General features: G+C 51.0%; 8 protein-coding genes across 8 annotated transcripts; 5 read left to right on the top strand and 3 right to left on the bottom strand.

Moving 5' to 3' along the window:
- Positions 1-550: 550 nt before the first annotated feature.
- On the bottom strand, positions 551-2,910 carry M436DRAFT_73779 (ABC transporter domain-containing protein; the record flags this gene model as incomplete). The annotated part of the gene is made up of 3 exons (XM_013570956.1): positions 551-701; positions 769-2,087; positions 2,137-2,910. The coding sequence occupies 3 exons, from the start codon at positions 2,908-2,910 to the stop codon at positions 551-553; spliced, it is 2,244 nt and encodes a 747-aa protein (XP_013426410.1).
- A 1,713-nt stretch (positions 2,911-4,623) lies between these two features.
- Positions 4,624-5,276, top strand: M436DRAFT_64849 (uncharacterized protein; the record flags this gene model as incomplete). Its single annotated transcript, XM_013570875.1, has 4 exons — positions 4,624-4,994; positions 5,025-5,065; positions 5,099-5,217; positions 5,271-5,276. 4 exons carry the CDS (start codon positions 4,624-4,626, stop codon positions 5,274-5,276), a joined length of 537 nt encoding a protein of 178 aa, XP_013426329.1.
- Positions 5,277-5,782: 506 nt separating this feature from the next.
- Positions 5,783-9,603, top strand: M436DRAFT_49096 (uncharacterized protein; the record flags this gene model as incomplete). The annotated part of the gene is made up of 3 exons (XM_013570669.1): positions 5,783-5,800; positions 6,088-6,812; positions 6,870-9,603. 3 exons carry the CDS (start codon positions 5,783-5,785, stop codon positions 9,601-9,603), a joined length of 3,477 nt encoding a protein of 1,158 aa, XP_013426123.1.
- Positions 9,604-11,183: 1,580 nt separating this feature from the next.
- On the bottom strand, positions 11,184-12,357 carry M436DRAFT_49817 (uncharacterized protein; the record flags this gene model as incomplete). Its single annotated transcript, XM_013570813.1, has 2 exons — positions 11,184-12,209; positions 12,262-12,357. The coding sequence occupies 2 exons, from the start codon at positions 12,355-12,357 to the stop codon at positions 11,184-11,186; spliced, it is 1,122 nt and encodes a 373-aa protein (XP_013426267.1).
- A 2,045-nt stretch (positions 12,358-14,402) lies between these two features.
- M436DRAFT_64846 (uncharacterized protein) lies at positions 14,403-15,135 on the top strand (the record flags this gene model as incomplete). The annotated part of the gene is made up of 3 exons (XM_013570874.1): positions 14,403-14,597; positions 14,650-15,045; positions 15,118-15,135. 3 exons carry the CDS (start codon positions 14,403-14,405, stop codon positions 15,133-15,135), a joined length of 609 nt encoding a protein of 202 aa, XP_013426328.1.
- Positions 15,136-16,275: 1,140 nt separating this feature from the next.
- On the top strand, positions 16,276-18,297 carry M436DRAFT_64845 (uncharacterized protein; the record flags this gene model as incomplete). Its single annotated transcript, XM_013570873.1, has 5 exons — positions 16,276-16,312; positions 16,408-16,572; positions 16,615-16,681; positions 16,871-17,165; positions 17,329-18,297. 5 exons carry the CDS (start codon positions 16,276-16,278, stop codon positions 18,295-18,297), a joined length of 1,533 nt encoding a protein of 510 aa, XP_013426327.1.
- A 1,562-nt stretch (positions 18,298-19,859) lies between these two features.
- Positions 19,860-22,947, bottom strand: M436DRAFT_49181 (putative nuclear serine protease HtrA2/Nma111; the record flags this gene model as incomplete). The annotated part of the gene is made up of 2 exons (XM_013570691.1): positions 19,860-22,565; positions 22,615-22,947. The coding sequence occupies 2 exons, from the start codon at positions 22,945-22,947 to the stop codon at positions 19,860-19,862; spliced, it is 3,039 nt and encodes a 1,012-aa protein (XP_013426145.1).
- A 1,205-nt stretch (positions 22,948-24,152) lies between these two features.
- M436DRAFT_49493 (uncharacterized protein) lies at positions 24,153-26,004 on the top strand (the record flags this gene model as incomplete). Its single annotated transcript, XM_013570750.1, has 3 exons — positions 24,153-25,138; positions 25,312-25,777; positions 25,825-26,004. The coding sequence occupies 3 exons, from the start codon at positions 24,153-24,155 to the stop codon at positions 26,002-26,004; spliced, it is 1,632 nt and encodes a 543-aa protein (XP_013426204.1).
- Positions 26,005-26,341: the final 337 nt, after the last annotated feature.

Here is a 26,341-nt window from a genome sequence, read left to right as displayed (position 1 = left end):
ACCAACGAGCAGATGCGCAAGTGAGCAGTTGCAAACGCAGGGCCTGCTGCGGATACTCGAGAAAGGAAGGAGAGAGGAGCGAGTGCGGAGGAAATGGTCGCAGTTGTGCAGGAGTGGGCTGTGACTGGCCGACCCCGAAAAATGTAGTATATGAGAGAGAGCAAGAAGATCGGAAGAGGGTGGTGGGATGTTCGACATACGCTGGCGTTTGGGCGTCTCATTTTTTCTGCTGTGAGCTGCGCGGAACAAGCCGACTAGTTACCTAATCCGGAAGGAAGCTGAAGCACCGTGCTTTGGTATACCACAGAGACTCGACATATCTACTAATTGTAATGACATGTGTTCATGGGTCAATAGCACGGAAACTGTTGCTATAGCAGACATAGGATATCATTCGGATTAGGTCGAAAGGCTATATAGAGCGAGATTTCATAGCCCTAAGCCCGATGAACTATTACCATCTGTATAGATGATGCTACTGATCTGACATGTATTGCTGCAAGCTGTACTAGCGTAGAGGAGCAGTGATAACCTTGCTGCCAAGGAAAATCTAGTGATGTGTGGTAGCAACTCCCGCAGCGTCGGCCTGGGCTGTAATCCTGCGCTTGTAATCGTTCACATCACCGTCAAAGTGCTCAACACCGCCCTGATCGCAGACCCATAGCGATGTACACGTAGCACTCAATATGGTTACGTCGTGACTGAATAAAGCGGCGGGTTAGTATACAGGAAAAGTCAGAAGGGGGTTGGTGGAAGGGAAAAACTTACGAAACCATCAAGACACCACCACCGAAGTTCTTCAGAGCATCTGCCAAGGCGTCCATGGCTTCAATATCCAAGTGGTTAGAAGGCTCATCGAGAACCAGGATGTGAGGGTTCTGCAGAGACAAAATGGCAAAGGCGACACGAGATTTTTGACCTCCGGACAAAATTTCCATCTTCTGGAGACCAGTCATACCGGTAATACCGAAGGCACCAAGGTGCCTACGGTACTCTTCATCAGTCTTACCAGGATACATCTTGGACATGAAGCCGACGGCACTCGTGTTCAGATCAAGAGCATCGACGTGATGTTGGGCGAAGTAGCCGATACGCAGACGAGGGTTCTGAGAAATGAGACCAGTAGTCGGCTGCAGCGCACCGATGAGAAGCTTGAGCACTGTTGTTTTACCAGCACCGTTGGGTCCAACGATACCAATACGTGAGTCGAGTTGAACGTCAAGATCAACATTCTTGAGCAACGGCTTGTCGGGTGTGTAACCAAAAGAAACGCCAGTCATTTGAATGATAGGAGGCGACATCTTCTCCACGTCGGGGAATGTGAACTTGACCGTGTACTCGCTCTCGGGTGCTTCCAGGATAGGCATCTTCTCCAACTTCTTGATACGCGATTGTGCTTCGGACGACTTGGCTGCATTGTAACGGAACTTGTCGATGAAGGCTTGCAGATGCGCACGTTCGCCCATTTGCTTCTCGTACTCTCTCTTAGCAGTCTTCCTTCTCTCCTCCTTGGTGTTGTAGAAGGACTGGAAATTGGCGCCCTTGTAGTAATCGAGACGTTCGGAGTGTTGGTGGATGATGTCTGTAGCGACCTCGTCGAGGAAGGCTCTGTCGTGAGAAACAACCAAGAGAGTGCTAGGGTAGGATTGCAGGTAGTTGGACAAGAAGGTAATCGATGGCACATCCAACATGTTGGAAGGTTCATCGAGCATGAGAAGATCAGGCTCGCAGAACAGAGCACGTGCAAGTGCCAATCTCATACGCCAACCACCAGAGAATGTCTTTGTGGCGAATTGTTGTCTCTCATGCGAGAAACCAAGACCGGCAAGGATACTGGCAGCACGAGACTCGGCCTTGTCAGAGTCCATCTCGGCGAGCTTAGATTGGACGTCACTGAGCGTGATGTCAAGACCCTCTCGTTGAGTATCAAGCTTAGCAGCATCTGTCGATGTGTCTGCCATCTGGGATCTGGTAGCCTCCAGCTCGGCCAGCTCCTTGATGATCTTGTCTTGCTCCTTCAGCAAATGCTTACGCCATACATCGGCGTCCAAGACGGCCTGAAGAGCAGGTGTGTCATCTCCCATAATCTAGAAAGGTCAGCCGCGGATCAAACTACATCTCGGAGGGAAGACTCACCTCTTGTTCAACGTGAAGAATGGAAATATGGGTGGGAATAGCAACTTCTCTCTTACTCAAAGCTCTGAGCAAAGTAGATTTACCAATACCGTTCTGACCGACCAGACCATATCTACGACCGAAGGCCAGAGTCAAGTTGGTATCACTCAAGATTCTCTTGCCACCAATAGTGATATCAATGCCATCAACCTTGATGTCTTTACTCTTGCCGATGTTGTCTGAGCCAAGTTGCAGAGGGTTGACCTTCATGAAGAATTCTTCGTAGGATGCAGCATCGTCGGGCTGGTCCAAAAGTCTAGAGGTTTCATACTCGACGTTCTTGAATTCCTTCCTGTCTTGCTTTGCACGGAGCTTCTTTTCGGCCTTCTCGAGCTTCTTCTTGTCAACACGAGACTCGATCTGTCTGCCAGTATGCTCCAAGTTGACGCCACCAGTCAAGCCAAGAGTGGTTGAGATGTTTCTCGCAGATCCGACTTGGATAGTCTGATCCAACTTTCTGGCAGAAGGTGCCTGCTGGCGCTTTTCACCATCAAGACCAGACTGTGCCGAAAGTTTGGAGACAAACTTCTCAACCAGGTTCTGAATTGTCAATTCATTCTGGTTAGACAGGTCACCGGAAGCGGATAGCAGCAGAGCTGTCACAGCAGCAGCGGCATCAGACAGTGGGTCGCCTTCCGCGCTGTATGCCTGCGAAGCGTGGTTGAGATATCCAACGGAATACTCGGACACGACAGGGTCGATTCCAGGGATCTGAGCTCTGATCTCGGACTCCATCTTGGTATCACAAGAAAAGATTGGCGATGTGAAGTTTTGCGTCTTTGGTTAGAGTGGCGGCTGTTGGCGACTTTCACCGCTACGTCCGTCCTGTGGATCTTCGAATCCTTCGTAGGAGAAAAACAGAATTCACGCTTCTACGGAATAGGCGTTGTTGTTCGGTGATCCGATGCCCTTGCGTAGTTTTCCAGCTCTTGTCCGTCAACCCAGTGAGGGGCGTTACGGAAGAGAAGCGGATGAGAAATCTTGGACGTGCAGCTTAGATACCGAACGTCTCTGTAGCGGCAAAGAACGGCGTTTCTAGCCCCGATCCGACCACCGCATGCCAACCTCGAAGCACATGATGGCTCTTGACAGCAGTAATACACATGTCAGAGACTACCAATGAGAATTTCCAGATTCCGGACAACCGAAAAAGGGTCTCGCAACTACAGTAGCTCATACTCCCCGATTACAGAACGCACGATGTATCTGCGATGGATCACGGAGAGGCCTACTTGGCGTACGCCATATAACATACTTGCTGTGCCTCTTACCAGATCTTCACAGACCAGCTGCACGAGATTTGAGCACTGCCAGCCGAGGGTCGATTCCTTGTCCATTCTCGCAAAAGGTCAAGCTCAACTTCCAAGCCATCACCGTACTATTCCCAAGTAGTGACCAATCAACCGCGGAGAAACGGCGTTCACTCAAATCGGACATCATTGTTCTTCAGACGGTCACGAATAGCCTGTACTACCTGAGTAAAAGGTGCGGAAAGCCAAAATATGATTGGGCGGATCAGCGAAGTGCATTTGCTGCTTAAAGTGGGATGAGTTGGATTCCGGGTTGAGCAGAGCATCAGTGCATGTTGCTGCCCGAGCAACCTCCAGTAAGGTGATCAATCATGTTGAAACCGGATCACTATTTCTGTAAGGCATATAAACTTTGAGCCAGGTGGAGGAGGAGCATGGACATGATTGCGTTCTTCTCCAGTATTCTTTGATCGACAAAACATCCTTGTACAGGTATACGCATACGCAGAATACTGAGTGACATTATTCAACCATTTTATCCCCGTCGTCTGAACGAAGCTGATGGGCTCCGCCAAGCGGTGTCAGTCTTCGTCATGTTCGGATTGGGCTTGAGCACGAGGCCAAGAGGACCGTGCCGTTTCATAAAGGTAAGCCACGCTACAAGAACAGAAGTGGAAGGTTACTGTGCAGTACCAAACACTCGGGCCTGACGAAATAGATTGGCGATCGCCTCTTCCCCCAACCTCCCTCGAGCCGTCGGCCGGCATTGCGTGAGACCAAAGGCCAGCCGTGATCTTCTTTGGGTCTGGCAGCTTTCAAGGGATGATGGTTTAGTCCCTGCTTGTAGGTCGAGGGCCATATTGTGTAACTTTGGGAATTTGACGTGTTGGAGGATGTACACCAGCCCTTCTTCTTCCCGCTGCTGCACGCGGCTGGTGACTTACGCGACATCCTGGCTGTCGTCTTTAACTCCACAGCTCAGGCGGACCGAGTCGATCCAGACGACATTTCAGCGGATGATCCGTCTGCCATGCTTGTTAGCGTTTCAGGTTGCTTGCTGAATGAATCCTGAATATGTCATGTTTTGGTGCATCGTTGCATGGCTTTTCTGGGAGTCACCTCTCGCACGCAGGCACGCGTTAGGTGCATGTAAGTCAGGCTGTGTTTCATTCTATACACGTCCGAATCGTGTGAATACATGTGTACCGTCATGCCAGATCTCAGATGGGCTCGACGCACGGCGGTTCGAAAGCGACAGAACTCCAAGATGATCCAAGCGCTTGCGTGGAACGCCTTAGGAAAAGCCGCCGCCCCTACGAGTTACAACATTGTCCGGCACCAGAGGAACCGACAAGACGACGCTAAACACCCTGCAGCTGGTACAAAGCAGCATGCAGCTGCTTTAGTGGTGGATATTTCGGTTGTTGACTTTTGGCTGGACCCACGGTTTCTGCTGGCCGAAGAACGAATTGTGGAATTCGTCGACTTTGACAATGCTTGGAGGGCTCAGCATTCTACTCTAGGGCTAAGCAGATGTTCACGTCGGGTTTCACGGCAAGTGGTCAAAAGGTTAGTCGATCGAGCAATGGCATAACACAGGTACATGGATGTGGAAACGGCATTGCAGGCCGAGGCGTATGGTATGTGCCGTAAGGATTGATTGCTATTTGCAGGGATGGTCATCAGTAGTCGGCGGCGAGTGGACGAGTCGCACAGCGTTTTGACGGTTGAGGGCGCTGTGCAAGGAGAGAGATTTGACAACAGACTGCAGAACAAGATGAAACAGAGCGAGGTGCGTGGAGCCATGTATGGCAGATAGAGGCGCTGAACGCGGAACTCGTGCAGGTCTGAGGAAGCGATGGGATTGTGAGATGGGCACAAGAAACCTCGAGGGCGGCGGCATTCCTTCTCGAATGCCTTTGTGATGTCGCGGGAGCATTGCAATGAACGTTTGGCGCGCCGTTGAAGTCTGATCTCTTGTTGCATGAACGTTCAGCGGACTCGTGGTGGCGTCCGAGCTGAGGGGTAGTGTAGGCGCTTGAAACGCAGGTCAGCGCTCTTGATAATCCCATTCATAACAAAAAACCGGGCATCCTGAAGTTTAGGCGACGCCGAGTGCTCGCCGTCCGCCGTCTTGACCAGCCTTTCGCTGCCTGCTCCGTGTCTGTGCCTTGTTTGTGGGGCTTTGCGCAGCGGCCTTGACTCTGTCTTCCTGTTCAGTAGAGCGAGTGGCCTGCTCCACTATGAAGACGACTAGCAGGGCGGGATACACGTTGAGCAGCCAGTCCAATTGCACCCTCCCTCCGCCGTCCTCGAGTTGCGTGTTCAGTTGATGGGCGCATGGCATCGGCCAAAGCATGAAAACGATCCCCACGGTAAGCTGCACCCAAAGACCCGCTTTCACTATAATGCCCCCAGCCGCTGCGCTGCGCTGCCTTCCTCCCGCCATGCTTGATATGCCATTGCCCTGCCCCTCGCTATCCTGTCTACGGCCCTGACTGCACCTGTCTGTACCTCCCCCTGTCGCCCGCTCTCTGTGAAGCCTAATCATCTTCGCAAAGCGGCTGCACTCTCCGTTATGCAGCATTGACCGTCTCTCTCTCGCGCTCCCCTTGCAGTCAAGATTGCTCAACCTCCCGACTGACCACCAAACCCTCTACAGCTCTGTGCAACGAGCACCGGCATTGGCGTGTCTGCCCTGGGCTTTGTGCTTGCTCGTCCCGACCACGACGCACGCAAACACCGTCAACATTGTCCTCCCGCCAACACCACCCGTCGCTCCGACTCGCATAGATCCTCTACCTTCCTCCACCCTCTTTCTGTCCCTTCTTCACAAGACCCGGTCTGTCCTCGACCGCGGTCCAACTCTCGAGCACCCTCGCTCGTTCCACCCACGAGTGACATGACATCGACGGCAACCTGCACGGTACAGACCGTCGACACCTACGCGACCTCGACCACCTTTTGTCCTCCCTTTGCCTTTTCGGCTCGCCAGGCCCTCCGCTCTGCGAGCACCCAACATCCCACTGCTCCCCCGACGAGGAATGCGCCGGACCATGCAAGAACGGTGCTAAGGAAAAGAGACGGCCACACAATGCCTCGCGGCGCGACCCCGTCCTTTCGACCCGGTCCAGAGGCCTCACCTCCCATATCTCCCACATTCGCTTCTCACCAGACGCCGTCATGGCTCAAGAGGTTTTCGTTTTCTTCACGCGACTCGACGCAATCGTCAAACTCTCGCCCAAATTCTTCCGTCATTTCTGTCGCTCCTTCAGCCTCGGGATCCACTACCCCGATGATCCCCAGCCACACTCCACCCATCCACACAGCCCCGAACAAACTCGTCAAACGCTCCACCTCGGTGAGCAAAGTGCCCACATCCGCCTCGTACGGCGGCTCAACTACAAAGATTCCCATTCCGACATTGAAACGCCCAGCAACCAGCCACAAACGAAGTGCCACTCTACAAGAAAGACGCACTCCCAAAATTCCCAAAGCCGAAGACGCTTTCAGAAACTCCCTTTATGGTTCTCCATCAGATTCCATGCCCGAGGACATTCAATGGCGTAACTATTTTGCTCCTAGACAGGCTGTAGGTCCTCCGGAAACGGTGCGGCGTCGCAGCTCGACCAGCATCCCCAATCCTATCAAAAGGGTGTATGCGGATAGGAAGTATCGCCCCGTCTTGGTGTCCGCTAGAGAGAACATCAACGCTGCTCCAATTGAGTTTGACAATGATATCGATGATCTTAAACCTGTATTCGATCCGAATGTGGTGTCAAATGTCCCGGCAGCCGACCGTTTTTATTCCTCATCTCATCAGCAGCCCCTTGCGTCAAATCGACTTTCGCAAGCAACTGTTGATTTTCAAACTTCTTCATTCGATTCAAGGATAGATGAGCGAAAAAGCATTGAAGACGCCTTAGACAGGCAAGATCTTGCCGAAATGTCTAGAATCGAGTCGGCCTCGAGCTCCTTCTCTGCCAGCGACATTCTTCCCGCAGATCCTCAAATCTGGAAGGAGCCACCTCCTATCAAAGCAGCACCCGTCGCCAAATACCGCCGACCGGGTGCGCGAGCTCGGTCCAATACGCCCTCAAGCATGGGCAACAGACAAAGCCTTTCTCATGATGAGCCATCCGAAACCCAAGCGAGACATCACGACTTGGATGACGTTACACAGACTACGACGCCGCCATTTCTCAGCAGCCCTATCACTGAGATAGATCTTAGACTACCATCCCAACAGACGCAATCCGCTTCAGATGTATTACTCAAGTTCGCCGACCTCCCCTCAAACCCCCAGAGCGACGACAGTGTTTATTTCGACACACTACCTTCACCGTCACGGCTTCCCCAACAAGCGTCGAAGCACGTCGACACTACATCACATCTGGCTGGTTCAGACAGCGATATCAGGTCAGAGGATGACGAGGGCCTTGACTCACAAAGCGAAACCGTCTACGACTCTGTCCGGACCAGGGCGCCAAAGTCGAGTCCGGGTCGCCGAGGACCTTCAATAGAATCCATTTTTGGCGATTCACCGCCGTTTCACATTCATGGCAGGCACACCCTGCTCAAAGATTATCTCCAAACAGGACCTGAACAGGGATATTCACTCAAGCCACGACACAGCATTATACATGAGGAAGACGCCATTTCTACTCCAGCCCGCTCTGCTCGAAACCAGTCCTTGGGCAGTTCGCCAATGCTTCACATGAAGCCTTCATCTGCTCAGGCTAGCATTTCATCATCGCCGCCTGCTAGGCCGTCTCTTTCTGAGCTTCGCCAGCACGCCGAACATTTCCCCGACCTCGCGGATGCTGATGATGACGAAGAAAGCTCTTGGTCTTTTGCCGAAGACGATGATGACGAGCCTGTCGTCACGCACAAGAATCGTTTTGCCCACCTTGGTATCACCCCGGATCTTTTGTCGCCCCACGGACATGCTTCAAGTTCTGCCAACACGACTCCGCAACGCCCAACTATCAGAAGCACGGATAGAGACACGCGCAGTAGTATTTTCGATTGGTCCGAGCAACAACCGATGGAGAAAAGCCCAAACAACCGTTCTCCCCCACGTCCCAAGACTGTGCATGGTAAGAAGGATGCCGAAACTCGTGGTAGCAGGTCGGTTGGCAGAAGAGCTCCTAGTGGGCTACACACCCGCAGCCAAAGTGTTCCAACAGCACAGGACGGCGATGGGAAACGAACAGGGACCAACAAATTCGGCACCTGGGGCATTGGCAGCAAAGGTGTCACAGAGGACTGGAATGAAGACTTCGATTTCGAGGATGAAAGCGTTCCAGCAGAAAAGAGACTCGACAGTGGCGTTTCGATGATTGTACCCAAAACCATCCGGGATCAGCAGACCAACGTGCTCGCCAATATTGGGCTTCTTCGAGATTGGGGACTCTTGATTGAGGAGCTGAAGGAACACAAAATGCGGGCTGTCTTGCTAGAAGTGCTTGATGGGGTTAATGAAAAGATGTGGAGCGAGGTTGATGCCATGATTGATCTCGCAGACCAGGAATCTGACGAACAGACACTTGCTCCTCGGTTTTCGCCTTCCTCGTCGCCATCGTTCAACTACGATGATTTCGACGAGCCACTTTCAGCAATCCCAACAGCGGAACATCTCATGCCACCACCTTTGTTTGGCCTTCCTGAGTCTCCAGCAGAAGGCGAATTCAATTTCTACGATGAGGAGGCGACCATCTCTCCGACCAGGACCGACAACGGCATCTTCGTTACACCAGCAACGCCTCGAAGACCGCGAAAGAACTCGGAAGCTGTCGCTCGCTCGGTAATAGAAGCGTTGCAAAAGAAGCGACTCTCCAACGCCGGTTTTGATCTCGAAGGGCGGGATAAGGTTCATTTCGACACGGCAACATTGAAGCGCATCATTCCCTACGTCCAAGAGCTACGAGATAGAGTCAAAAAAGTTATCAGGGACGCAGAAGATCTACTCCCCAGCCCGAAGAGTCTCAAAGGTAGTATCGGTTCGCATGGAAGTCGATCCGTACGCCGAAGGAAACGCGAGGTCCCTGAATCGCCGACCGTCCATCGCCGAAGTCGACGCTCCACAGGTGCTTTGGACCGGAACTCTTCAGACGATGGAATAACCACTCCAACCGAGGAGCTGAACTCCCGATTACGCCTCATGGCCATGACCTAAAAACATAAGCGGTCTATTATTTTCTGGTCACCCACTACACAGCTTCTTGATCAATCACATTACAGGATCATTTTCATTGTATTCAAGAGACGACGTATGCGAAGAAAGGCTGGCAATGATTTTTCCACTTTGTACCACTAATGTCTCTCTTCCTTGTCACGCACGATTGATTCATACCACACACATTTCTGCGACCACGTCTTTTCATTCCGGTTCAGCGAACGGCCTTCTTTTTACTCCTTTCTGACTTTTTTTTTTTGAGCAAAGCGGTTTTGAGCGGATGAGCGGACTTTGAATCTGTCGCATATCACCATTTTGTCTTTTTCCTCTTTCTTCCCTGTTGTATTCTATCTCTTTTGATGGTTTGTGAGGACAGGTTGCACAGGGGGTGATTGGACAACAAAAAAGACAAGAACTACTGCACTGTTCTTCGCTTTTTCTTACTGTTGCGCAAGCATTCAGAGTGAGGCACACCATTCAAAAAAAGCGTTTTTGTATCACTTCACACTTTTGTAGTTTCCTTTCTTTTTCTTTCTTCTTCGATTAGCCAGCCAGCCAGCCACACTGCATAGACATTTGTTCTCCCTACTATCCGTCATTGACATTCCACTTCCTGAGTCTCGGTTCCTGGTCTGTGATTTTCTTGTACCGTATATCATCCATTCTGTGCTTGAGCCCCTCCTCTCTGATGAATCATCTACCGCTTGTGACAAGTATTACTGCGTGCGTACCTAGTTTCTTCACACTACCATTGCTGTGCTCGGCTCCTTTGATCTCGGACGAACTCCAATTGTTGTAGTGTCGCCAGCTCGTAGCAATATTCTTCGGTTTCAACAGATGGGCTCGTCACTTTCCTTACTGAGCATCATAACGCTCTCTCCCACAAGCAAGATTGGCGTAAGCAGTTTGTCAATGCAAACATCACTGTGCACTAATCACTTGCCCCTATATTTATCGAAAAATTTCCTTTCCGCCAACCCCCTTCTGACTTTTCTTGTATACTGACCCGTCGCTTTCTTTAGTCATGACGTTACCATCTTGGAAGCTTTGTATCCTTCCCTTATGGTCTATGATCAGGGCGGTGTTGAGCACTTTAACACTGATGTGGACGATTACAAGCGTAGGATTACAGCCCAGGCCGACGCTGCTGGAGTTGCTACCATGCATCACTAGATTTCTCTCGATGCCAGACAGACATGGTCGAATGATGATCGCACTTTCGACCTCTCATCTATCTTCGTCATGTACATGTCTTTTTGTGATCCGAAATGCTACTTTCTCAACCTGTGCTTTTGATTACGAGACTCTCAAACAGAGAGAGGGTCATGGATGAACAAGAGTGTTGGGAGGAAAAGAGCGTGTCAGAAGAGAGTGTATCTTGGTCTTCTCCTACAGACAAGAGAAGCCATACATTTATTCGTCTCCCTTCGTTCTTTCTTTGTGAAGCAAGAGAATGTAAAGGCTAGCTAGCCGTCACGACCAACTGCCTCGTGTTTCCTTGTTATTTTGATCTCTCTCCCATGCCTCCTTCCATTCTAACATTCCCTCGCTCTTGGCTTCTTGTCACTCCCACCAAAATTTCACTGGTCCAATCCCTCAAACTTATCTCTGATATCCTCGGCAGCGATCCGGCGTCCAGTCATGCCGAAAAACGCAGCACTGACTCTTTGCCACATGCCTTGCATGTCTTTGCCAATCAACTCTGACAAAGCTTGCAGTTCGCCAAAGCTGAAGAGGTCGTCTTCGGTCAGGGAGGGTGTTGTGGCGAGGGTGTATGCTGTACGTGAGGAAGCGGCGGTGGAAGGAGGAGCAGGCGGGTGAGAAGGTTTAGGTCGGGATGTGAGCTTCGTGTCGCGAGTGCGTGGGGCTTCTTTGGTGCGGCGAGGATGGGTGTCGTTAGATGAGCGATGGGGTTGGGTATCTTGGTTGTGGATGTGGTGATGGACTTCGTGGCGGTGAGCATGTGCGTGCTTGACTTCACCGGCTACGAGCAGTGCAGCTGACAATGCCTTCTCGTTCTTGTGCTTGTCGATGGCAGCGGACTTGCTCTTGCGCTCCTCGACTTGCTTGTCTTGCTTCCCCATCTTTGCGACTTGTTTGTCGTTTTGGTCGTTCTTTTCGTCGGAAACTCCGGCCTTGTCGATGCCGTGTTTACCTCCCTTTTGCGGCTTCCAGTCGCTAGGTCTGATCTCGCCAAATCGTCTGGTAGTTTGCTTCTTGGTCTTGTTGATGGCGGCGGCGATTTCTGGCCAGGGTTTACCTTCGCTTTTGAGGAGAAGGAGTTTTGCGTCTTCTTCGGGGGTGAAGACAGGGGTCTGGGCGTTGGCTTGGGGTTTGTCGCCGTTGGTTTTGGGTTCTTCGGCTGTCTTGTTCGCGCCTACGGCTTTGTCGTTATTGGCCGCTTTCTCGCTGGTGGGCTTTGCGTTGGGTTTGCTGTCGTCCTTTTTGCTGCCGTGCTTGGAGCCTGATGCCGTGGCGCGATTGTTGCTGCCTTGAGCGCTGGCAGCTTTGGCTTCTTGACCGCCGCTTTCCTTTGCAAGACTGGCGCGTCTAGATGGACGTACTAGAACGAGCTCGGTCTTTCCGGGTGTCTGTAGGAAGGGCAGCTGTGTGAGTCAGCATTCTCAGATGATGGAGGGAGAGATGCGTCGTGTTTACTCCTGGTGGGCCGGTGGGTCTGCGGATGGTGCGACCAGAGCCGAGGAAGATGTCGATGAGAGAGATAGGAAGTTCTGGCGACTTTGAGCCTGCCATTGTGGTACGGAGGGACGGAAGCGCCGAGATGCTGGATGAGAGTGGAGTGTGCGTAGATGCTCAGGATGAAGTCTTTGATCGCACTTCAAGGGTAGTGATGAAGAAAAGCAGATGGAGTCATTGGCGCCATGGACGGGTGCTTGTGAAGTGTTGAAACGATGAAAGTAGATAAACAGGAGTAGTAGAAAGCGAAAGAATAAAGAAGTGCGAAAGGTGTTGGCCTCGTGGCGGATTGAACACTGGCTATGACAAGCGCGCGTATTGATGCAGGTAAACAAAGTGTTCAACTCCGTGTATCTTACGACCAGCTCTTTTTGCACAAACAACACCTTTCCCTATACCAATCCCATAGAGGCATGTTACAGTAGGAAAAAGAAGTGAAAAAGAAATACCAAGAAGCAAAAAAGGAGCGGATATGCCTTGCGGCGCGGACATGGCTTACTGTGGCCCTAACTGCCTCCCGAAGGGCAGCCCCCCAAGCATACCGCAAGGTTGCTCAGTTTAGTACGGGTTAACCACTCACACTATCCTTCCCGCCCACTGGGTGAAAGTGACCCAACTTTTTTCAATTATATAGTCTCCTCTGACTGTGACCTCCTCCACACAAACAAATCAAGCACACTGTGACTCTGCATTGCAACAGTGAACCATTACATGCTATTCATCAGAGTGGTCGCCTTACCGTTTGTAGAGACATGTCGCCCTACAATTTTCGTACCACCGACGGCGTTGCTTCGACCACACATGATGATTGCAGATCCGGGTCTACTGCTGCATAGTCATCGCTGCAACGCTATAGCATCAACAACACTGACGCAGAGACATCACTACCAGCACCATCGGAGGTTATAGCGATGCCATCATGTCGCGAGCGCAACGCGACGCGATTCCCAGATGTCGAAACACACAGGCACCATCTCCTGTGAGATAAGTAATATACCTCGTCCAGCTTGTGTGAGTCTGAGCACCAGTCGACCAGTTCCAGACGGGCTTGTTTCGCCCATCGTCATTGTCAACCAAGCATGACGGCGTCGAAAGCACTAAGGGAGCATGAAGATCCTTACGCCACTGTTCCGGCGACTGATGACCATCTGGAGACCTGGTCCAGATTTGCTGTGCCTTCCCGGATACCTTGGCAGCTGCGATGTGTTATCCTGAACCAAATCGAGGAACCCGTTTAGTATGTTTTCCAGGCTTACGAAGCAAATGGCTCGATCAAGGTGAGCTTGAACTGTCACGACCAGTTGCAATCAGCGAGACATCGCCTTTCCAATCCTGCGTTAGTATGTCCTGTCCAGTCTGATTCCCTGTGTCATCTTGACACAGAGATATGCATCAGATGTACCCTGGTATTTGCATCTTGCATTTGGTCAGTTGGATTACAATCCGACTTCGACAGTAAGTATCCTCGACGTTTCCAAGACCAGCAGCATAATTTTTCTCGTCTTCCAGAAAGCGTTGAAGCCAGTACAGATAGATATCAGGTCCAGTGGTCCATGAGTATGTAGCCGATGGGGAAGGTTACCCTGTGTCCTGGCGCTCCTTCCGGATGATCCTTACCACTGACATGATCCAAGGATGAGTTCGCACAGATAGTCAGTCAGCATACATGTGCATGATATAACATGAAAGAACGAGCAGAGGTATGGCATAGGATGAAGTTGGAAAAGCGTGCCCGGGCCACAGAACTTGGCGAGCAGCAAGCTTCAAGAATGGGAAGGTGTACCGAAGGGAACAGCCAACAAGCTGTCTTGAACATAACCGATGACAGCTAATCACGGACTCTAGAGACTGAGAATAAAGATCAGACCGACTCCTTAGATAGCTGTATAGACATATACGGGTGCATGTAATCCAAGGACTGTCTTTTGGATCAAGCCTGCAAAGTCCAAGAAACCGTTCGTGTCTGGATAGGGGGCTGCAAGAGCTCAGGGGACCGTGCACCTCCATATTCAAGGGACAGCGCAACATATCGAACAAACAATTGTTGTCGTGCATCGCTCCATAGCTTTCTTGTTTGTCACAACTCTCGACAGACAGCAAACATGCTCGTCCTCGCCTTCCTCTATGCAGCTCTCTGCGGTCTCTTCGCCGTCAGCTCGGCACACAACATCCAGCTGAAGGCACATTCGCGCGAATGCTTCCACGAGGAGTTGCACTCGGACGACAGAATGACCGTCACCTTCCAGGTTGGCGATCGCGAGTTTGGTGGCAGTGGAAACCTCGACATTGACTTCTGGGTATACCATTCTTCCCGTGTGCGATTGCGACACATGCTGACCAGATTCGCAGATCCAAAACCCAGCCAACGCATACCAAGTCCACGAGCGCTCCGTCAGCAGCGGCGACCACAGCTTCACCGCACACATGGATGGCCGCTACCTCTACTGCTTCAGCAACGAACACTGGTCGGCCAACACAAAGGAGGTCAGCTTCAACGTCCACGGCATCGTCTACGTCCCCGAGAGCGAGGCTCCCCAGGATCCTCTGGAGAAGGAAGTGCGCATTCTCGGCGAGATGCTCGCACAGGTCAAAGATGAGCAGGGTTACATTGTCGTCCGCGAACGCACCCACCGCAACACTGCCGAGAGCACCAATGCCAGAGTCAAGTGGTGGAGCATCTTCCAGCTTGGTGTCTTGATTGGCGAGGGCATCTTCCAGGTCTGGTGGCTCAAGCGTTTCTTCGAGGTACGCTCATAGCCCTGTTTTCTTGATTCATCTTCTCGACTTCAGGCGCTGATTTTGACGTCTTTTGTACAGGTCAAGCATGTTGTTTAAATGTCCTTGTTCAATCATCCTCAAAAACTTTCATATACCCAGACAGACCCTTTCTACGTTTCCAATGAGAACATGTTCTGACATCGCATTTCTTCCTCGTGGCACCATCATGTTGGTACGTTGACAGCTGTCTTCTTCGTGCTCGTATGAATTGAACACCAGAACGTTACGGATGAGTTTGAGGATCCAATGGAGAGAACTTGATGATTCAAACCACCCATCAGTCGTCAGGAGGTGTGATGATATATTTGTGGATCTGTTTAGAGAAAGGTGCACCTGTGAGGCTGGCAGGTCTGAGAGTTGCAGTACTGGCAGGGCACATTATCGTAGGTCGTCAGGATGTAGCATTGGAGCCAGAAAGCGTCCTCGTAGGATGCTCAAGACAAGATGATCATCCGAGAAGACTTACGACGGGCCTTTCCTAAGCAGGGACCTGCGAACATCTATGATGATCGACCCTTTGATGATCCATAAATTCGATGTTTGGCAGATGCAGATCTCTAAACCGCATAAGGGTCCTTCCTTGTTCTCCAACCACTTCACCCTGTTCCAGCAAGCTCGTCCCTCACACATCGTCTCGCCAACTTCTCCTATCACCTTACCGCCTTCCCATCTCACTCAATCTTCCAGCTGCTATTCCCAAGAAGGATGCCATTCTCGTAGTCAACAACTGTCATTGAACGCCAACTCGTGGATTCCTCGTGGTCTACAACACATAGCAGATCACAGCCTACCATCTAGCTGAATCTGCTCAACAACGAGAGCCATCGGATATCGCGGCTTAGAAGCACAGCATATGCTGACTGCTACGTACGCCCAGCCGACAATCTTGTTCTCAACTGACCTATGCTCCTCATAAGGGCGAATCAATATGTCGAATATTCGGTCACCATCCACAGTTCAGATATCGACCGTCAAGTTCGACTCACGCAACCTGGATGACACATATTGCTTGGGCCGGCTCTATATAAAGCGATGGTCCTCGTTGCAGAACTGAAGACGACTACGAGTACACCAATCTACTGGAAGGATGTTGCAGGAAGACAACACTCAACCTGACGCTCGAAGCATACTCGCGTACAGAATGTCACGAATGCGCAACGTGCGATATAACATGCCAACATTATAGAACAAGCCAAGATGTTGTCGCCGGTCTCATTCCGAGTTCGACAACAGCGTACGAGGTCATGGCTTTGTTGAATGCGATCGCAGACGCCTCGGCGAAGTCGTTATTCACACATTCATGTCAACTGCGCGTCTCACATGCAACAGTTGCCTTGAAAATGGCAGGCAGCAGGGCAGACGTCCCCAACCAATCCGGGGTTGGATGTCCTACGAAGGGCGCAGGACTAGCGGCTCGCGGCAAGATAAGCAGGATGCCGAGATCGGACAATTGTGCTTCTTGGACACTTTCTGAACACCACTGTATGGCAGAAGGTAGGTCGATTTGGGTGCTCTCAATGATGCTAAAGTGCGCAGAGTCGAAGGATTCATTCGAGGGAGTTTACAGGACCGAAGTTCAAGGAAAACGCATCGTTGGCGATGGGTATGTCTGAACGAGCGGGATTAAAGTTTGGTGACTCACAGCTGGTGCACCGTGCATTATTAGACCCACCCACACGGGGTCAGTCTGAGAGAGTGTCAGCGTATCAAAAGGACGACTTCCCCAAGGCCCTCTTGCACTTCATTTTCCTCCTTACAAAACACGCTTTCTCAATACACATACTCATTCCAGGTTTACGCATTCAAGATGGCTGCATAAACCCCCCCATACCGTCGCCCAGCATACCAGCATTAAGACAACTTCGTCCACTACTTCCAAAACACTCTCAAGAGCATTCGCCCTTGAGTTTCGCCAACACCTCGTCGTCGTCTTCGGACCTCCAGCAACAGAACTCACAGCCAATCACGGCCCTCACACCACAACCATGTCTTCCTCAATTGAACTCCCCCAGGCATACGCCCCGACAACTAGCCCTCAACAAGGACTTTACCCTCTCCGCAGTCCACACGAAATCTGCTCAAACTCCGTGTGTGCAAGATTCGACGCATCAGCTTACGCATAAGCCGCGTGCAAGCTCCCAGGCAGCACTTCTGAACGATTTCTCTTTATCTGCGCACTGCGAGAATTTCTTAAATTCGGCTTCCGTCTTTCCCATCTGCTTCTCTTCGCAATCCTCGAACACATACCAGAACCGAAGTTCCCACCCTCAACCACTCCAAACCAAATCTTCAAAACACACATCTTCAGAACATACTCCCAATATGTCTGCTTACAACACCAACTTCATGGGTCAGAGCAACGTTGCCTATGACGGCACAATCTCTGACCTCAGCTCGAACGTGTACAGCAGCTTCGTTCCTCAAGGATCTGACATGCAGCTGTACGGCGAGCCCGAGAAGCCTCAAAAGCGCGTGTCCTTTGCACCGCTCTCTTCTTACCAGAACAACGCCAACGGCGGAACCGTCTGTATGCAGCAGATCGAGAACACACCCTCGTCTGGAACAGAGTGGGCTCCCTTGGCCACTGACATCCCTGCCTTGAACTTCGACAGTGATTTCTCGCCCACATTCACCAACGAGACTTCCGGCTCCACTGATCCATCGCCTACGCTCAGTGTCGAGGCACTTGAGTATGAAGGAGAGTTCTCTAATCTCTTCCACGGGCTCTCAGACTTCAACTCTGCCGATCCATCGCCTGTCATTCTCGATGACTTGGCAATTGATGATCAGAACATGCCCTCTCTCTTCGAGGCCCCCAAGCAATTCTCTGTAGCTCCTCGCGCAGTCTCTCTCGCAGGCTATGAATGTTCACCCGTGTCCGCTGCACTCGCTTCACCCAAGCCTGCTGTACTCGGCGCTGTCTCCTCTGGAGTCCGTAAGAACAAGAGGGCCGCCAAGGTCTTGCCTGAGATCAACCCCGATCTCATCGAAGACCCTGTCGAGAGAAAGAGGGCCAAGAACACCGCCGCCGCTCGCAAGTCCCGCCAGAAGAAGGTCGACAACGAGGCGGAGCTCGGAGCCCAGATCAAGCAGCTTCAACTCGAGAAGCAGGAGCTCCGTATGGCGCTCGTGGCCATGCACAAGCAGCTCAACATTGCTCGTGGTTTGCCCGCTAATGCAGGCATTGCCGAAACCTACGGTACTGCCTTCCAGTCCTAGAGGGACCTCAGACTCTTCACTCTCGCAAACAGTCAAGGTAGAATTGCAAGAGTCTTTCTTTCTTGCATCAGGAGTGGTGCCCCCATTGAGAGTTGCGGAACGCCCTCTCTTTGGCACTCTTTGATGTACGATGATCACTCTTCTCATCTCTTCCTCACTGCTTTGCAAACCGCCCCATCTCCCATCCTGCCATCACGCCATCAAAAGTCTTTCCCTTCCCATACCCCACTACGCATCCAGCGTCTATTTGCTTTTTTACTTTCCTTACTCCCGGAATTTACGGCCAGTTCACGAAGTCCGAGTCGTCTAATGCTTGTTGACTCGAGGGCCTTTTTCCTCTTCTGCTTTTTTTTTTACTACAAGAAGAACACTCTCTTCTAATCAACAAAAAAAAACAAAGCTGCTTTTCAGTCGTTCTCTTTTTGAAAATTGCTTTTTTTCCCTTGGGAGAACAGGGCAGTGATGAGAGATGTTTCTTGAAGAGGTTTTTTACTGTTGAATTCTGATGTTTTTACAAGGAATACAAAAAAATTTGCTATATCAAAACTATTTGATGCCAATTGTGACTGTGATTGTGAGACTCGTAGATGTGAATTTTGATGTTTACTGTTCGATGGTATAGACCTTGCTGTCGCTGTTTGGATGGAGTCTTTTGACATACATCAGGGTGGATTTTAATTTCTCGAGTCTTTTGTGTGTGGGATATCGCTTGTCGCGTGGTTGTGGCATGGGTTTTTCGTCTATGTGTAAAGTTTACTTTCATCATGGATACAGTACTGCTTCTCAAAGCAGGGCATCCGAGTATCTCGACCGCCTTTCATATCGCTGGTTCGTCGCTGTAAAGAAGGAGGAAGGTATGATATCCAGATGTCAAGTATATAAGGCCACCCTGTCCTCACCATGGCGTCATCAACAATCTTCCTCCTCCTCTACCTAGGTACCTACCTCTTCTACATCTTCTCAACACACTAACCCGCTTCTCTTTCCTCCCTCCAAAGATACCTACCTACCTACTCTCTCCTCTACTCCCTTCTTCCCCCGCCCCATCTGCCCTCAATACCAGAGTCGTTGAATGAAAAAACTATAAACCTAGACGACTCAGTCCCCGATCTCGGCATGTCGACATTTACACCACCGAGCTTTTCCGCCCAGAAAATAACGACCCTCCCTCCATATTCAAAGAGACGGAACTTTTGTTACGGCAACAAAATTAGTCACAGAGTGAGAGCAGCGATATCAACCATTGACTATACATGCTGATGACGATTGTTGTTGCTCGGCGATGCGGTGGCTTGTCGGTGTGATGGGGTAGGCATCGAAGAAGTCTTGCCGTGGGAAGCCAGTCAGGGAATGAGAGAATCGAGGTACTGGTAGGGAGGTGAGATTTTAGTAGGTAATAAGAAATATCTGGTATGGTATGTATAGTATGACTTTGAGTAGAATTACTGTGCTTTTATCATGGTAGACACAAATGGATCTACTGTATCCGAAAAGGTTGCATCATGGACGCAACCGTCTATCTAAAAGACTTGTCTTTGTTATAGACAACGAAAACTACCTGATTAGACCATCGGTCCTTCATCAGGCATCTCAACATCACCGACTGCAGCCTCTTGCGCAGCCTCGGGCAAATCGCCACCGGCCTTGACCTTGCCTTGCTCATCATACGTGACTCGTCTCCATCCCTCCTTCTCTTCCGGGTCCTTCAAGAACTCGATGGTAGGGAAGTAATGTTCGTTCTTCTTCATAGTGGCAACCCACGGTTGGTTGTCAAAAGTCATGATCTTCAGGCGGAAGTATGTGTTATCGGGGATCTTGTTGGTCTCTTCAACAAACTTGTCGAGATCGGGCGTGGATACGCCGTTGACATGTGTGATAAAGTTTGTGGGTGCGAGGCCGTACATGTATGCTGGCGAACCTGCAATGCGCAGGGAGATGTAGACATCCGAGTGCACCTTCTTGATTTGTTGGCGCACAGCGTGGTGAGGGCGGTGCAGAACGGCACCGCAGAAGACAACGGCTCTGTCAGTCTCAAACTCGTGTGTGGGTACGGTCGAGACCTTGAGCTTGATCTCTTCCCTCTTGCGGAGGATGACAGCATCCAGGTATTCGTTCCTATACATGACATCAAAGTCTGTGACGCGAGTGACGAGGCGGTCGTTGAGAGTGAGGATAATATCACCCTCCATTAGGCCACCGAGATGGTCAGAATCAACCTTGCGAACGATGAAAAGTTGATGTCTCTCGGGATCCTCCTTCTCGACTCTGTCTATCCACTCCTGCGAAAGGCCGTGGATGCGAGCCTCACTCATCTGCATAATATGTGTTTCGAGGTTGAGGATACGCAATTGAGGTCGGTCGCCGTTCCTGATATCATCAACAACGGCGTGTAGCGCAGAGGTAGACATGCCCAGGTGGTACGACTGATCGCGTCCTTGGGGTGTGCGCTCGCCAAGGTAAGTCATCCACAGAGCTTGCACGGTACCGTCCTCAGCAACAAGCACACCGCTTCCGCAACGTTCTGACAGGCTGGTGTCTACCGTGATTGCGTCCAAGTTGACTGCACGGTATCTGGGAGTCGTTGTGCTTGCTGGAATGGCAACTGAAGTGATATCAGTGACAGTTGTCTTAGCGACTACTGGTCTCTGGTTCTGGTTAAAGCCAAAGAAAATAGTGCTCTCTCCTTGCTTCATAGGTGTGGTTGCGAGTTTAGCTGACTTGACAGGAGCTTGTACCAGGCTGGCGTCGTATTGCAAGATGGCATAGTTTTGCAGAGGGTGCATGAAGACAACCTTTCCAGTAACGATGATCGAATCAGCTACAGTGATGGTGATATCGCACATGTCGTATGGCAAGATTGCTCGTGAAACGATGACGAGACCCTTTTCAGCATCAATGACTAGACCAAAGCCAATTTTTCTGCCCTTAGGGAATCCATCCAGACGAAGCGGTAGGCTGACTGAGACTCTAACAAAGCTTCGCACGATGTCGACAGCAGCAGGATGTTGTGCGCCGGCCATCTGAATAAAGTTTGCCTTTTGTGGCTGAGGGTCGGCGGGAGGAAGTTGCTTGGCAAGAGTGGTGGTGTCCCAAAGGCCGGTCTTATCATTTCTGACGTGGAGCGACATCTTTCTGTGCCAATGTCTATCAACAGTAATAACAGAGGTGTTGAGAGTGTGCATGTCTCTAAGATGCTTGTAAGTGACGACGACACGGGCGCGATCAGGAATAGCTTTCATCACTTCAACAAAGGCATCGAGGTTAGGCGTGGGCTGGTTGTTGATGGACTGAACTAGCCAGCCAGACTCGCAACCTTCGAACCTGAAGGAACCACCAGATTCACAGCAGTACACACCGTTGTCTTTGAGGGTGACAGCATAGAAGCGGGCTTGTTGGTAGGAGAGCTCGTGGAAAAGGGCACCAGCAGCCGAGACGTAGCGATCCGGAGTGATCGCGTGCAAGTCTCCAACATCAATGGTGGCTTCGAACTCTTCGCCTCCTCTTTGTACAAGGAACTTGACTTGGCCTCCAACGCTCGAATCCAAAATGTCGTCCAAGCGGACAAATTGTGTAAGGAGCTCGTTGTTGACCTTGATCAAAACATCACCCTCTTCAATCTTGCTGTCGGCAGGACCCTTGGGCAGAACAACCTCAGCAACCAGCATACCAGTCTCCTTGGGGAATTTGGCGCGGACTTCGGCTTCACGCTCGGAAGTCAAACCAAGTCGGCGGCACTCATCAAACGGCTTGATGAGGAATTGTGTTTGAATGCTTCCTCTTGAGACGTGTTCTCCTTTTCTGACGAGTTCCAACGCTCTCAGCGGTCGGTCCAGTGGTAAAAAGTAGTCGGTCGCGGCACCATCTTGTCTTCCTCCTGCTTGCAAAGCGACAGCATAACCCTCGACGTTGACGACAGGACTGCCCGAACTTCCTCCACTGGCAGCAGCGGCAGCCTGAATGTAGTTTGTGTTGAAATCGCAGTATCCCTCAGAGTATTCGGGGGCGTTTCTGTCCAATCTTGAAATGACACCAGACAGAATACTGAGCTTCTCTCCAGCATCGTTACCAACCACTCTGATTTCAGCACCAATGCGCGCAAGGTCGGGGCGGAGTTCGATGGGTGCGAGCTTCATGTACTTGATGGCTTTGGGATCGAATTTGAGGAAACCGAAGTCGTGGACAGGATCGCGGTAGACAGGGTAGACGTCGCATTCTTCGTGATTGTCGAAGATACAGTATCCCCAGAAGGGGCCGGAACCAACAACGTGCTGTACTCTATTAGCTCGTGGGTATGTCGTGTGTTCAAGACCGACTTACTCTATTCGTCAAAATATAGCCGTTCTCAGCATCAACGACGAAACCTGTTGCTTCGCTTGAGAGGGCCGGGTCGGTATCGAATGCGCTCGTCTGGCAGAAATGGATAGAGACGACTTTTGAGACGACAGTTTCGATGGTACGCTGCCACTCGACCGAGTCTGTGGTTGCGGCATGCATCACGGGTTGAACATCGACTTCATCGTCATGTTCGAAGCCATTGGCAGGCTCATCTGCGGTAGCATCTGATCTGAGCTGTTTCAGAGGTCTGTCCTGAGAAGAGCTTGGGTGTTGTTTACGCTTGACGCGACTCTCTCCATTCTGCTGGCCGTCCATGCTGCTGAGTGTAGATGTGAGGCGCTGCGCTCGAGCTAGTAATGCGATTGGCAAAATGCGGGCGGTATGCGATTGGAAGGGTAGCAATGCCGAGGGCGACGAGTTGACCGAGGGGCGATGGGCCGGTGTGGTTGTGTGGAAGAGTCGAGGAAGGTGCGAAGAAGGAAATTCTCTCAAGAAGGAACGGAAGCCTCTTTGCATTCAGATGCGCGCAAGCAGTTCAAGCATGCGCTTTATATCAAAACAAAGAAAAGGCGATGGCCGGTAACTTTATTGGTCCTTTGGTTAAAAATTCTGGCTTCTTGTTCGTTCGATGACTTGCCATCACCTTGATCATCGTCACCCCCGAAACAGGGAGGTCTGCCGACTGTTTCACTCCTGCACTGCAGCGCTTCCTGTCTCATGCAACATCTTTCCCTTCCATCTTTCCATCTCACACGCCTGCTTGCAAACATGTCTCGGACATTGTCCACTTCGGCGGCTGTGAGTCAGTGTCTTACCAAGTCCTTTGGAAACTCCTTTGTCTCTCCAACACGCATGCAGTCGCAAGCTTCAGACTTTCATTTGAAATTATGCACGACTTGTGCAGATCTTCCCATAACACCTTGATGTGAGGATACTGGTAGGTTCATCTGCGAGGTATTGTGAACGTCGCTAGACAACAGACACTCTTCACTGTATTCCTTACCGCGATCTCACTCGGTCTCGGTCCCTGCTGGTGCCCGCCTCACTCTCACTCTTGATCAACTCTCCGTTCTTCTCCGTTTCCTTCTCTCCTTCTCTCTTGCAAATCCCTTCTTCACCCTCATCTGATCTCTCTTCCCCTTTTCTCCTGTCACTCTTCTCCATCTTTCTCCTTCTTCGTCGACCTCTCTCTCTGATATATCTCTTCCTTCTCACACCTTGTTCTGTCCTCAACATCTCATCCAATCATCGACGAGTCGACAACCTTTTGGACCACTTACACCTAGAATTCCTTCCGCCGTACACTGGACTCTAGCAGGTAGTACTTCTCTTGTCCTGACCTGTGACTTTGATTGCCTTGCTCTTCACAACCTCCGTCTATCAACTTGGATTTTCACCTTTGCACCACACTCCAAGATCTTCTCCTTGACATCACGATCTCCGCCGCATCTCATCTGCCTTCTGACCCTTACAACATCTGCACATCTATCTTGCGTATCTGACTCTAATCCCTCCACAGTATGAACGATCAGAACCGCCGCGATCCCAGATCTCAGGGCAATATGGCGCCTCATCAGCCCGGCACTTTCGATCACCACGACCCAAGATATCAACAGCGCACCACTGGTAGATCTGGTACGGTGAACGCTCAGCAGCCTCCTACCTCGCCACAGCCATACACCGCATCCTCCTGGTTTAACCCTGCATACGCTGCGCAGTATTACGGATACTCTCCCGTTGCCGAAGATCCTTACCCCAACAACACCCCATTCATGCCCGCTCATCAGAACGCGCAGTCGTTGCCTCCTATCTCTTACGGTGGTGATTCCGGTAATCCAAGCTATCAGTCGCCCTTCAATCCTGCATCGCAAATGCTCCAGAACTGGACTGTGGCTCAGTCTGATCTTGGCCCAGGCATGCAATATGCTGGGCAGCAGTACTCCATACAGCAGATGCCTCACCAGCAGACCGCTTACCAACAAAGTCCTGCTCAGCAAGTTCCAATGCAATCACAAACCCACATCAAGCAGGACCCGGAGTCCAACGATATGTACTCTGGCAACTACAATGACTCCCGCGGCGCATACTCTGGTGACTACGACATTCATACCGATCCATACGCTGGCAACTACACTGCCGATTATGCTGCTGAAGATGACCCCAGTGCGCAGCTCATGCAGGAGTTGACACAGCATGCTCGTGACACCCAGACTGTTTCTCCGGCCTCGGACGCAAGTGACAGCAAATACGAAGATACCAACCAAGGTTGGGGAGACTCCACAGTCGGTGTGACTCAGTCTTCATCGAACAACTCAATGCTCTATACTCCTCACGAGATCCAGAACGCTCATCAAACTTTCAGCCGCTTCGAACATCAGAACCCTATCAGCGCGGCAGACCAGGCAGAACACGATGAGCTCCAACACCAGGTCGACCAAGTCCTTGCAGGCTTAGATGAGGACATGCAAGACGCCATTTCAGAGGAACAGGCTCCCATTCCCCACACGTAAGTTTGATCTTGAGTCTTAGTTCTGGACATTACTGACCATCTCGGTGCAGGCCACTCGTCCACGAGCGCTACGATATTTACCTGGAGGATAGCGAGAGTGAATACTCGGGCCCTATTGACGCTACAAAACAACATGAAGATGCTACTGCTGGAAATGTCGAAATCTCCAGCGACACTGCTAACACCGATGTCGATGAAGACAGTGCCATGCAACACGAAGAGCATGCAGTTGGCGACGATCACGATGATGATGAGGTCTCTCGTCGCGATCCCGAACAGGAAGAATCTGATGAAGACACCATGGAGGACGATGTCGCCGAAGAGGTGGAGGTCAATACCTCTGACGAAGACACAATGGTGGACGATGCCGACGTTTCTGACGCTCAGGAAGCACATGACTCTGGTGTCGAGGACTTTCCTCAAGTCGAATTCGAGGGCTACATGCTCACCGAAAGCCCCCTCAAGACCATCAAGAAGACTATCTCAAAGGAAGACAAGGAACTTCACCACAAAGCTTGGAAGTTGCAGCCTCATCATCTGCCCGCTCACCGCTACTGGATGGTTATTCTCATGCACACCGTGCAGCCTTCGAAGGCCAAAGTCGAGAAGGACTTTGTCTGGCTCAAAGGTTCCAGAGTAAGTGCAACAACGATTGTCTAACCAGCATACTGACTCTCCGATAGATCAACACAGTCGAGACGATGTGGAACAAGTACCGCGAGGTCACCACCGAGGAACAACACCAGATCTTGTTCTGCGGTCGAGTCCCACAGTTCACTGATACCGTTGAGGCACTGGACACATTCGGCGACAAGCTGATCGTCTTCCGCGCTGCCAAGCAGGAGGTCATCGTCCTTGATTGAAGCAGAGATACAGGAGATCTTTGCAGCAGACAGAAGTGTCAACACTTTGGTTAGGAGGAGATTCGAGGCGTCTTGCAAGGCGCCATCACGATTTACGAACTACGACTTTCGCACGAGCGAACCCAGTTTTGACGAATGGAGGAGCCACGAGGCTCGAGCATTGAAGCAGAGGGGAGACATTTCTTTTGTCAATGAGGCGAGCGCCTTCTACACATAGCCAAGCTGCTGGCTTTTCATTCTTGAACGTAGCGGAAGGCCATAACGATGGGAGTATTTACCATCTCTGCCTGAAACAGGCCTCAAATATATATATACCACGCTGATATGCTCTCAATAC

Source organism: Aureobasidium namibiae, assembly GCF_000721765.1.
Source record: "Aureobasidium namibiae CBS 147.97 unplaced genomic scaffold scaffold_11, whole genome shotgun sequence".
In the NCBI taxonomy this organism is placed as follows: domain Eukaryota; kingdom Fungi; phylum Ascomycota; class Dothideomycetes; order Dothideales; family Saccotheciaceae; genus Aureobasidium; species Aureobasidium namibiae.
Note: the sequence above shows the minus strand (reverse complement) of the source record. Positions and strands in the feature narration are given on the sequence as shown.